The sequence below is a fragment of the Heterodontus francisci genome, chromosome 7 (assembly GCF_036365525.1).
Source record: "Heterodontus francisci isolate sHetFra1 chromosome 7, sHetFra1.hap1, whole genome shotgun sequence".
NCBI classification, from domain to species: Eukaryota; Metazoa; Chordata; class Chondrichthyes; order Heterodontiformes; family Heterodontidae; genus Heterodontus; species Heterodontus francisci.
In genome coordinates, this window is record NC_090377.1 from 15,957,002 (window position 1) to 15,970,215 (window position 13,214).

Consider the following 13,214-nt stretch of genomic DNA (forward strand, 5'->3'; position numbering starts at 1 on the left):
CTAGCATTAATGTATAAGTGATTAGTTCACTCAATTAGTCAGGGGCATAAGATGAGTTGCCTAATTTCTAGTAAGTGTAATTTACCAGGGAATGTGGATGAACATACCAAGGGAAATTCAAAGTTGCTACATTCAATGGAGAGGCACTGTACCCAAAGGGAGTGCAGGTTGGAAAATTTGTGCTGCGGTTTTTGCAGCTCCATCTCCAGTCTGTGGTCTCTTGGATTGCAGTTCCCCATTGGGAATATGGGATCAGAAGGGTTACTCTAGCCTATCCAGTCTGAGACGCCACCTGCAGAAGGGGCAAAAACTATGGCCAAGAAATCCGGCTGCGCACTGCCCAATTTTCGTGCACTAAGCAGCCTCTGAATCCTCTGTTATAACAGGCTAGGAAACGTATGCTGATTGTGAGCCTGTAGTACATCATCCACCATATTGTTTAAGGCCATTAAAAAAAACAGTTTAGGCAAACAGCTCTAAATGTGGCCTACCAGCTGATGCTTAAAGCGACTGCCTGTTAGGCCGCAGCCAACAAAGTAAATTCTTAAAAAGAAGCAGGCATTCTTATCCCAACCCCACATCCTTTAAGGAATGCAGGCTGTTGCTCACCTCCCCTCGTCTCAATCGCCATTGGTCCTTCCCCTTAGCCACTGCTACCTCCCAACCCCGTCACCATACCCCCCCCTCCCCCATCCCACCCCTCTCCCCACCTCACCTTCCTGACTTACCTGGGGGCTGTAGCAATGCCATGCAGCTGCCTGATCTTCAACAACAACAACTTGCATTTATGTAGCATCTTTAATATAGTATAGATCTTTGAAGGTTGCAGGACATATTGAGAGAGTAGTTAGCAAGGCATATGGTATCTTGGGCTTCATAAATAGAAGTATTCAGTGCAAAAGCAGGGAAGTTATGATGAACCTTTATAGAACTCTGGTTAGGCCACAACTAGAGTATTGCGTTCAGTTCTGGTCACCACACTTTAGAAATGATGTGAGGGTCCTTGAGAGGGCACAGAGGAGATTTACCAGAATAGTTCCAGAGATGAGGGATTTTAGGTACGAGGTTAGGTTGGAGAAGCTGGGGTTGTTCTCCCTGGAGCAAAGGAGATTGAGGGGTGTATAAGATTATGACAGGTTTAGATAAGGTAGACAAAGAAAAGCTGTTCCCATTAGCTGATGGTACAAGGACTAGGGGATGCAGATTTAAGGTTTTGGGCAAAAGATACAGGAGTACATGTCAGGAAGGATTTTTTTACTCAGCAAGTGGTAATGACCTGGACTGGCTGCCTACGATGGTGGAAGCGGAGATGATCAATGATTTCAAAAAGAAATTGGAGGGGCACTTGTCAGAAATAAATTTGCAGGGCTACAGGGACAGAGCTGGGGAATGGGACTGACTATTGCTCTACAGGGAGCCAGCATAGACTCGATGGGCCAAATGGCCTCTTCGTTTGCCTATTGACTCTATGACTCTGGTAAAATTTCCCAATGCACTTCACAGGAACCTAATCAGACAAAATTTGACACTGAGTTACCAATGGAGATATTAGGACAGATGACATAAGAAGTAGGAGTCCCTCAAGCCTGCTCTGCAGTTCAATATGATCATGGCTGATCTTCTGCCTCAACTCCATTTTCCTGCCTGCTCTCCATATCCCTCGATTCCCTGAGTTACCAAAGGCTTGATCAAAGAGGTAGGTTTTAAGAAGCATCATAAAGGGGAAAAGAGTGGTAGGGAAGTAGAGAGGTTTAGGGAGTGAATTCCAGAGCTTGGGGCCCAGGCAGCTGAAGGCATGGCCACCAATAGTAAAGTGATTAAAATCGGGGCTGCTCAGAGAACAGAATTGGAGGAGGGCAGATATCTCAGAGTGTTGTGGGGATGGAGGAGGTTACAGAGATAGGGAGGGGAGAGGCCTTGGAGGGATTTGAAAACAAGGATGAGAAGTATAAAATTCTTCAACCATGCTTTCGCCTGCAACTGTCCACAGCTCATCGGCTCATTGTAAACAAGGCCCGACACTCAAAATCGTGGGCACGGTGGGCTTCACCATTCAGGCACAGGGATTTTTTTCTGTGTCCCGATAAAGGCTTCGCCCGAATTTCTAGGTCACTACTGTTTACATGATTAAATGCACAAAACTATTTTCGTACTCACAGATATTGGCCAATATTCAAACAGTTTCTCATGTACAACTCATAAATATCATTGTAAGTTCCACAAAGTTTTGAAAGAGCATTGTAAGTTTCATCAGCAGAGGTTCTGTCCTAAAAATCTTAACCCCTTCGACAACCCCTTTCAGCGAGCATTGCCCCCTTTAACAGCTGTGGCTCACACTCTTGCCTCTCAGTTCAGCAGGTTGTGTGTTCAAATCCCATGCCATGGACTTGATCACAAAATCTAGGCTGACACTCCCAGTGCCATGCAGAGGGTGTGCTGCACTGTCAGAAGTGCTGTCTTTCAAATGAGATGTTAAACCCAGGCCCTGCCTGCCCTTTCAGGTAGATGTAAAAGATCTTATGGCAATGTTTTGAACAAGAGCAGGGGAGTTCTCCCCAGTGTCCTGGCCAATATTTATCCCTCAACCAACATTACTACAATGGATGAGCTGGTCATTTATCCCATTGCTGTTTGTGGGCGCCGCACTTGAGGAAAGACGTGAGGGCATTGGAGTACAGAAAATATTCACGAGAATCGTTCCAGGGATGAGGAATTTCAATTATGAAGATAGATTGGAGAAGTTAGGACTGTTTTCCTTGGAGAAGAGAAGACTGAGAGGTGATTTAATAGAGGTATTCAAAATCATGCGAGGTCTGGACAGAGTAGATAGGGAGAAACTTGGCTGGCCCAGAGAAGTCAGAGGGTGGTAGTAGATGGAAAGTATTCAACATGGAGCTCGGTGACCAGTGGTATTCCACAAGGATATGTTCTGGGACCTCTGCTCTTTGTGATTTTTATAAATGACTTGGATGAAAATGTGGAAGGCTGGGTTAGCAAGTTTGCCGATGACACGAAGGTTGCTGGAGTTGTGGATAGTGTGGAAGGCTGTTCTAGGTTGCAACGGGACATTGACAGGATGCAGAGCTGGGCTGAGAAGTGGCAGATGGAGTTTAACCTGGAAAAGTGTGAAGTGATTCATTTTGGAAGGTCGAATTTGAATGCGGAATACAGGCTTAAAGACAGGATTCTTGGTAGTGTGGAGGAACAGAGGGATCTTGGGGTCCATGTCCATAGATCGCTCAAAGTTGCCACCCAAGTTGATAGGGTTGTTAAGAAGGCGTATGGTGTGTTGGCTTTCAGTAACAGGGGGATTGAGTTTAAGAGCCGCGAGGTTATGCTGCAGCTCTATAAGGCCCTGGTTCGACCACACTTGGAATATTGTGTTCAGTTCTGGTCGCCTCATTATAGGAAGGATGTGGAAGCTTTAGAGAGGGTGCAGAGGAGATTTACCAGGATGCTGCCTGGACTGGAGGGCATGTCCTACGAAGAAAGATTGAGGGAGCTAGGGCTTTTCTCATTGGAGCGAAGAAGGATGAGAGGTGACTTGATAGAGGGGTACAAGATGATGAGAGGCATAGATAGAGTGGATAGTCAGAGACTTTTTCCCAGGGTGGAAAGGGCTCTCACCAGGGGGCATAATTTTAAGGTGATTGGAGGAAGGTTTCGGGGAGATGTCAGAGGTAGGTTCTTTACACAGAGAGTGGTGGGTGTGTGGAATGCGCTGCCAGCAGTGGTAGTAGAAGCAGATACATTAGGGGCATTTAAGCGACGCTTGGATAGGTACATGGATGATAATAGAATGAAGGGTAGGTAGTTAGTTTGATCTTAGAGTAGGTTAAAGGTTCGGCACAACATCGTGGGCTGAAGGGCCTGTCCTGTGCTGTACTGTTCTATGTTCTATGTTCTATAAACTGTTCCCACTCATGAAAGGATCGAGAACGAGAGGGCACAGATTTAAAGTACTTGGTAAGAGAGGCAAAAGTGACCTGAGGAAAAACTTTTTCACACAGCGAGTAGTTAAGGCCGGGAATGCACTGCCTGAGAACGTGGTGGAGGCAGGTTCAACTGAAACATTCAAAAGGGAATTAGAAGGCTATATGGAAAGGAGGAATGTGCAGGATTATGGGGAGAAGGCAGGGGAATGGAACTGAGGGAGTTGCTCTTTCAGAGAGCTGGTGTGGACACGATGGGCAGAATGGCCTCCTTCTGCACTGTAACGATTCTGAGATTGTTATGTGCAAATTGGCTGCCGTGTTTCCTAAATTACCACAGTGACTAAACTTCAAAAGACAAAGTACATAATTGCTGTGAAGCATTGGGATGTCCTGAGGTACTGAAAGGTACCCTATAAATCAAAGTCTTTCTTTTCTCTTTAGTTCTGGTCTCTCTGTATTTCTCCTTTAGCCCCTCCCAAGAACATTGAACCTCGCAAGTCTTTTTTTAAAAGAAAACACTCACTTAAATGAATATGTCAACTGTCTGAATAGTAATGCGTGAAATATGAACATGATGCTTCATTTGAAATAATTTCTGCTCTTGCCTCCTCTAGTTTGGTGCGAGAGGTGACGGGGGTGAATGTAAACATGCGAGTCGGGATTCACAGCGGGCGAGTGCACTGCGGGGTCCTGGGACTCCGCAAGTGGCAGTTCGACGTGTGGTCAAATGATGTCACCTTGGCCAATCAAATGGAAGCTGGAGGCAAGGCTGGGTAAGAGTTATATCTCTGTCTGAAACTGAAGAAGTAACAAGGCCCCTATAAATGAGCTCCATATCACTACCATTCCCAACCCAGTACACGACAACCTCCCCTTGCCCCTCCATTTATCCTGCACAACATAGGAACATAGGAGCAGGTGTAGGCCATTCAGCCCATTGAGCCTGCTCCACCATTCAATATGATCATGGCTGATCATCCACTTCAATGCCTTTTTCCCACACTATTCTCACATGTCATTGGTATTTAAAAATCTGTCAATCTCTGCTTTAAACATACTCAATGACTGAGCTTCCACAGCCCTCTGGGGTACAGAATTCCAAAGATTCACAACCCTCTGAGTAAAGAAATTTCTCCTCATTTCTGTCCTAAGTGGCTTCTCCCTTATTTTGAAATTGTGTCCCCTGGTTCTAGACTCCCCAACAAGGGGAAACATCTTACCTGCATCTACCCTGTCTATCCCTTTAAGTATTTTGTAGGTTTCAATGAGATCACCTCTCATTCTTCGAAACTCGAGTGAATACAGGCCCAGTTTCCCCAATCTCTCTTCATAGGACAGTCCTGCCATCCCAGGAACAAGTCTGGTGAACCTTTATTGCACTCCCTCTATGGCAATAATATCCTTCCGAAGGTAAGGGAACCAAAACTGCACACAGTACTTCAGCTGCACTCTAACCAAGCTTCTATACAATTGTAGCAAGACTTCATTACTCCTATACTCAAATCCTCTTGCGATAAAGGCAAACATTCTTAATTGCTTGCTGCACCTGCATTTTGGCTTTCAGTGACTTATTGACAAAGTCACCCAGGTCCCGCTGTACATCTACACTTTCTAATCTCTTACCATTTAAGAAATACTCTGCACATCTGTTCCTCCTACCAAAGTGGATAACCTCTCATTTTTCCACGTTATATTCCATCTGCCACATTCTTGCCCACTCACTAAGTCTTTCCAAATCCCCTTGAAGCAGCTTTGCATCTTCCTCACAACACATATTCCCACCTAACCTTGTGTCATCTGCAAACATGGAAATACTACATTTGGTCTCCACATCCAAATCATTGATATATATTTTGAACAGCTGGTGCCCAAGCACTGATCCTTGCCGTACCCCACTAGTCACAGCCTGCCAACGCGAGAATAACCCGTTTATTCCTACTCTCTGTTTTCTACCCGTTAACCAATCCATAATCCATGCCAGTATATTACCTCCTCTCCCTTGTGCTTTAATTTTGCTGACCAACTTTATCAAAGGCCTTTTGAAAATCCATGTATACCACATCCACCGATTCCCCTTTATCAATTCTGTTAGTAACATCCTCAAAAAACTCCAACAGGTTCATCAAATATGATTTCCCCATTCATAAATCTGGGGAAATGAGGTGCGACACCTTTGGGAGTGGGGAGGAGGTATGCTTATTAGTGAGGGAGGGGGGAGCGGGATCAAACTAACTTGATTGGTCTAGGGCTGATGGGAAGGGGTAAAGGTAACAGGTTCTGAACTTTGTGTGGTGGGGAAGGTCATATATTCAAGCTAAGTATTTCGGGTGGGGGTGGGGGCATGAATGACATGTAATGCTATTGGGGGGAGGTGGGAGAGGGGCTGGAATATTTCTGCAATTATTCTTAATAAGTTTACATGCACTGTCCCTTTACTAATTTAAACTATCAGTAAGGGCTCTAAGCCCTTAAAAAATGGTGGCGGCGCTGGACACCTACCTCTTTGACCAAGCTTTTGGTTGCCTGTCCTGATACCTCCTTAGGTGGCTCAGTGTCAACTATTGTCTGATTAAGTTCCTGCAAAGCACTTTGGGACTTTTTAAACTACATTGAAGGTTCCATTTAAATGCAAGTTGTTGTTGAATGCTTTTTTTGAACATGGGCTGCCCAGCAAATCCCATTCAAAGTATGAAGAAAAGGTGAAAGGAGAGGCAGTGTGGGGGGTTGGGGATGGATGAACAAGTGCACTGCCCTGGAGAGGAGTGGGTTAACCAGCTCGCCTGGCTATTCTGGCTATTTTTCACTCTGCAAAGTGATATTTGTGAACTGAATCTCTTAATAATCTCTCACTTCATTAACTGGTGAGGGCTAGAGCGAGTCTAAAAGTATCTCTGGTTACAGGTTTTCGGTAATGTAACAGTAACTCTGTGCTTCCAGTCTCGGTATTATTTAAAGGAGTCGGGTTACAGTTATATGAAGAGGAGCCAGTAGCCTTATTGCAACAATCAAAAAATATTATTTCACTGGCCCGATCTCCTAGATACTGGGATTAGCATTGAGTTATTTTTTTTGTTGTTTTTTTCTGCTTCTGTTTAAGCGCATGGTCAGGCTTTGGCTGCAATTACTGTGCCTTACAAACTGGGGAGATCCCAGGATCGATATACCGATAGCTGTCAGCAGAGATAAAGGCAGATTCTCATCCTTGGGATTAGGAAGGGGGAAGAGCAGAGATCTCTCACCTCCTCTCTCACACACTGACTCTCACATTGTCTCCATCTTTCATACTCTCTGCCTCTCACACTGTCTATGTCTCTCACAGTCTCCATCTGCCGCTCTCACACTGTCTCTCAAACACTGTCTCATACTGTCTCTCACTCAGTCTCTCACACTCTCCATCTGTCTCTCTCACTCTGTCTCTCATACACTGTCTCATACTGGTGCTCTCTCTCTTTCACTTTGCCTCTCACATTTTGTCACACACTCTCCCTCTATCCCATACACTCTCAGCTCCTGCTAGTTGTTCACTGACTCCTGCACCCTCCTTCCCTGGGAAGACAGCGGGAGAGAGAGCGCGAGAGAGATTCCCCAATTTTAAAAGAGAAGCAATGCACACGAGTTCTGAAGCAGGTCCCCAGAGCATCTTACAACTTAGCATACAAGTTCCTTGACTCTCCTCCGACACCCAGGGCCAGGGCCAGGGCCAGGGCCAGCATCTTGGCTAGCAGAGCAGGATCAGCAACTTAGCAGCAAGATTCTGCAGCCTGGGACCCGTGGGATCAGGGAATGGGAGAAGGCATTCACTATGGTTAGGGATCGGAGGTAGGTGCAGAGGCTGGGGCTGGGGGTCCTTGTGTGTTCTGAGAGGGAGCTGCATCGGACTGGGGAGGGAGAGGGGGTGGCCACAAGCAGTTTTGGAGTTCTGACAGAAGTAAGTCTTTAAAACCTTTGCTGCTCTCCCTCTATAGCAAGAACATCCTTCCTCAGATAAGGAGACCAAAACTGCACACAATATTCCAGGTGTGGCCTTGCCAAGGCCCTGTAAAATTGCAGCAAGACATCCCTGCTCCTGTACTCGAATCCTCTCGCTATGAAGGCCAACATACCATTTGCCTTTTTTACTGCCTGTTGCACCTGCATGCTTACCTTCAGCGACCGGTGTACGAGAACACCCAGGTCTCACTGCATATTCCCTTCTCTCAGTTTATAGCCGTTCAGATAATAATCTGCCTTCCTGCTTTTGCTACGAAAGTGGATAACCTCACATTTATCCACATTATATTGCATCTGCCATGCATTTGCCCACTCACGCAACTTGTCCAAATTACCCTGAAGCCTCTCTGCATCCTCCTCACAACTCACCCTCCCACCTAGTTTTGTGTCATCTGCAAATTTGGAGATATTACATTTAGTTCCCTCTAGGATGAAGGTGGCTGTGAGAGGAACTTGGGGCGAAGTGGTGTTCCCATGATATTGCTGCTCTTCTCCTTCACAGACAAGATACGAAAGGGTACCTGACACCCATGAAACTGTATCCCTGATGACGTCATTGTCTTCAGGAATGAAGAGGAGAACTTTGGTGAAGGGGGAAAAATTAATAAGATTTTCAGCCTGGTGAACTTTCTGGCAGTCTGGAAGTTAAAACCTAGAAAGATTGCCAATGATGAGTCGATTGGAACTTGCATCACTTAATCCAGCCTATAACTTACACCCGGGTGTCCTTTAGTCTATATAATGGTCAGTTGGCAGAGCGTCAGAAACCAGAGGGCGCAGATTTAACATAAGTGGCAAAGGAAACAACTTTTTTACGCAACAAGTTGTTATGATTTGGATTTCACTGCCTGGGAGGGTGGCGGAAGCACATTCAGTAGTAACTTTCAAAAGGAAATTGGATAAATACTTGAAAGGGAAAAACAAATAAGGACTATTGGGAAAGGACAGGGGGAGTGGGACTAGTTGGATAGCTCTGCCATAGAGCCAGCATGGCTGCGATGGGATGAATGGCCTCCTTCGATGCTGTATCATTCCATGATTCTACAGTATAAAACAGCTGAACCCTTGATTAGATTCCAGCCTGTAACTCACTCCCTGCTATCCATTATTCCATCGTTATGGCCAGGTCAGGAGGGGGGCACAGTCCCCCCTTACCCTTCCTCTTATTTGACTGCAACAGGGTTTATTCCTTTTTAAACAGTGGTTGTACCTACCACCCCAGTGAGTGTTTTATATTTTACCTTTAATGTGATCGTGAAAGAACAAATCAGACAGGTTTTCTTGAGTTTAAACAAGAAAGAGGTAAGTTTGTTATTCTTAACAATCTAAACCCGATCTAAAATAATAAAAAAAAAGCTACACATTCATGCTCACATTTACACGAGGATCTCTCTCACACACACATAAATAGATTACAAAGAGGAAAGTAGGTTTTTAGATTAAAATCCAGAATAAATAAAAATTAGATACACCGTCTGATGTTCGATGATTCGGTTGCCTTCCAGCTGCTTGAAGTCTTTGCCTGGTCAAAGTGCACTTTGTGGCTGGCCCACTTGACTCAGGGTTTTCTTGGAGGCTGTCTTGTATGTGGCTCTCTTCCCCTGGTCTCTGTAGCAATCTGTAGGCTTGGAGGGTCCACAATCACAGACGGTTTTCAAACTTGATGTTTTCTGGAGAGCCTTCTCTGCTGCTGCAGCCTCAGTTACTGCTTGTCTCTGTGTAACCAAACTCCCAGTTTTACACAGCCTGGGGAGACGGTCACATGGTTCTATCAATCCCTTTTGTTTTTAATGAGGTCCAAAGTCTGAAAGCCCAAAACCTCTCTCAGGTGGTATTAGCAGTGTTTATCCCCTGCAGGGATGTCTCCACTCATGAATGCCTCAAGATGGCTTTGAATGTTCCGCTAACGAGGATGATCTGGATAATCTACTCAGTTAGCCAAAGCATGGTCCTGGCTGGGCTTCTTGTTAGACTTGTGTCTCCAATTCAATGTTCTGGAATGTGAGGTATTTCAGATGCAAATTGCAGTGGCCATCTTGGTTGCCAGTTTTTTAAAAAGTTAACTGTAGGAGTTTCTCCATGAAAAGTTTAATATAAGTTTCGAACCAATGAATTAATATTTCTCATTTAGCATATTGTGTTTTCTTGACACCATATATAAACCTCCTAAACTCCTCAAATAGATTCTAGCCTGTAAATCATTCTCCAATGTCCATTATTCACTATGTATCTAAACCCTTGGATTAGTTTTAGTTGTAATTGGCAGACTCAGATCTGATGGGAAGATGGAGAGTTGGTGGTTTTAGATTGGTATTTTACTTGATTGCTTGATTTGCGCGTGCTGTTCTCAATCTATTCACTTTCTGAAAGTTGTCTCTTCCTGCTTGCAGGCGAATCCACATAACGAAAGCCACACTGAACTATCTGAACGGGGATTACGAGGTGGAGGCAGGTTCTGGAGGCGAGAGGAATGTTTACTTGAAGGACCACAATATTGAGACCTACCTCATCGTGGGATGTAGCCAGAAACGGGTAAACCAAAGGATTTCATTAGAAGCAAAGAAGGAGGAGCAGAAGAAGGCCATTCAGCCCCTTGAGTCTGCTGCAACATTTGATAAGATCATGTCTGATCTTCTACCTCAACTCCACCTTCCTGCCCTAACCCACTATTACTTGATGCCCTCAGTGCCCAAAAATCTATTGATCTCTGTCTTGAATATACTCAACGACTGAGCATCCATAGTCCCCTGGTGTAGAGAATTCCAAAGATTCACCAAGTGAGAAAATGTCTCCCATCTCAGTCCTGGATGGCCATGGCCATTTCTTGGGAATCTCCACGATTATCCTATAGATTATGATATACACCAGCACAAAATTGTCAAAAGAACTGGTAGGGGAGATGAGGAGTGTTTATTGTAACGCAGCGAGTTGTTATGATCTGGGATGTGCTGCCTGAAAGGATGATAGAAGCAGATTTTATAGTAAGCTTTGAATGGAAATCACAGAATTCTCAGAATTGTTACAACGCCGAAGGAGGCCATTTGGGCCATCATGTCTGCACCAGCTCTCTGAAAGAGCAATTCACTTCGTGCCATTCCCCTGTCTTCTCTCTATAGCTCTGCGCATTCTTCCTTCTCATATAATGGTCTAATTCCCTTTTGAATGCTTCAATTGAACCCCAGGGCTTTGTCTGTTTTCTTTTATTTAATGGCACCTGCCTCCACCACACTCTCAGGCAGTGCATTCCAGACCTTAACCACTCGCTGTGTGAAAAAGTTTTTCCTCGCGTCGCTTTTGCTTCTCTTACCAAATACTTTAAATCCGTGCCCTCTCGTTCTCGATCCTTTCACGAGTGGGAACAGTTTCTCTCTATCTACTCTGTCGAGACCCCTCAAGATTTTGAATACCTCTATCAAATCACCTCTCAGCTTTCTCTTCAAGGAAAACAGTCTGAACTTCTCCAATCTATCTTCATAACTGAAGTTCCTCATCCTTGGAACCATTCTCGTGAATCTTTTTCTGTACTCTCTCCAATGCCCTCACGTCTTTCCTAAAGTGCGGCACCCAGAACTGAACACAATACTCCAGCTGAGGCCAAACTGCTTATATAAGTTCAACATAACTTCCTTGCTCTTGTACTCTATGCCCCATTAATAAAGCCCAGGATATTGTATGTCTTATGAACCGCTTTCTCAACCTGTCCTGCCACAGTCAATAACTTATGCACATATGCACCCAGATCCCTCTGCTCCTGCACCCCCTTCAGAATTTCACTCTATTTTATATTGTCTCTCCATGTTCTTCCTACCAAAATGAATCACTTCACATTTCTCTGCATTGAACTTCATCTGCCACCTGTCCGCCCATTCCACCAACTTGCCTATGTCCTTTTGAAGTTCTACACTATCCTCCTTACAGTTCACAATTGTTCCAAGTTTTGTATAATTCTCAAACTTTGAAATTGTGCCCTGTACACAAGGTCTAGGCCATTAATATATATCAGGAAAAACAAGGGTCCCAACACTGACCCTTGAATAAATACTTGAAAAATAAATATTTGTAAAGGTATGGGGGAAGAACAGGGGCAGTGGTGGGACTAGGGACTAATTTGATAGCTCTACCAAACAGGGTGGAAAAGTTATGACAGTAGCAGCTGTTAGAATATCTTAAAAAAATAAGGGGAAAGTTGTTTTATTTTGTTGGAAAAAATCTCTGGTGATAAGACGAGTACTACTAAAGTGCTTTTTTTTAAACTTTAGATTGAAGTGGGTAGAACAAGGCCCCTAGTATAATTAGTATTTTTTAATTAAGGGAGTAACTAATTAATCTGAGGGTAAGTCATGGCAGGAGAGCTCAGCCCCGTGATCTGCTCCTCCTGCACTACATGGAAAATCAGGGACGCTTCCAGCAGCTACTGGCTACCCGCATTATGAAGCTGAAGCTGCGGGTGGATTCACTGTGGAGCATCCGCGATGCTGAGGACGTCGTGGATAGCACGTATAGTGAGGTGGTCTCACCGCAGGTAATGGCTGCACAGGCAGAAAAGAGATGGGTGAGCACCAGACGGAGTAGTGGGCGCAGGCAGGTAGTGCAGCAGTCCCCTGTGGCCATCCCCCTCTCAAACACGTATATTGCTTTGGATACTGTTGGGGGTGATGACCTCCCAGGGGAAAGCAACAACAGCCAAGTTCGTGGCACCACGGAGGTCTCTGCTGCACAGCAGGGGAGGAAAAGGATTGGAAGAGCGAGAGTGAAAGGGGATTCTATTGTAAGGGGTGCAGATAGGCATTTCTGTGGCCACAAACGAGACTCCAAGATGGTATGTTGCTTCCCTGGTGCTAGGGTCAAGGATGTCTTGGAGAGGCTGCAGGACATTCTGAAAGGGGAGGGTGAGCAGCCAGAGGTCGTGGTCCATATTGGTACTAACGACATAGGCAGGAAGAGAGATGAGGTCCTGCAAAGTGAATATAGGGAGTTAGGCAGGAGGTTAAAAAGCAGGACCTTTAGGGTTGTAATCTCAGGATTACTCCCTGTGCCACGTGCTAATGAGGTTAGGAATAGGCGGATTAGGCAAATGAATGCGTGGCTGAAGAGCTGGTGTAGGCGGGAGGGCTTCAGCTACTTGGATCATTGGGATCTCTTCTGGTGCAGAGGTGACCTGTACAAGAAGGACGGGTTGCATCTAAATTGGAGGGGAACCAATATCCTTGTGGGGAGGTTTGCTAGTACTACTCGGGAGGGTTTAAACTAGCCTTGCAGGGAGGTGGGTCTCAAAGTAGTAGTCTCTCA

The 13,214-nt window shown here is 45.1% G+C and overlaps 1 protein-coding gene across 4 annotated transcripts in view; it reads left to right on the plus strand.

Moving 5' to 3' along the window:
* adcy5 (adenylate cyclase 5) overlaps nucleotides 1–13,214 on the plus strand; it is a 481,143-nt gene that overhangs the window by 364,111 nt on the left and 103,818 nt on the right. For all 4 annotated transcript variants that reach the window (XM_068034839.1, XM_068034838.1, XM_068034836.1 and 1 more), the window contains exons 6-7: nucleotides 4,550–4,708; nucleotides 10,316–10,457. In XM_068034839.1, coding sequence (XP_067890940.1) covers nucleotides 4,550–4,708; nucleotides 10,316–10,457 — 301 coding nt within the window. The remainder of the gene's footprint in view (nucleotides 1–4,549; nucleotides 4,709–10,315; nucleotides 10,458–13,214) is intronic.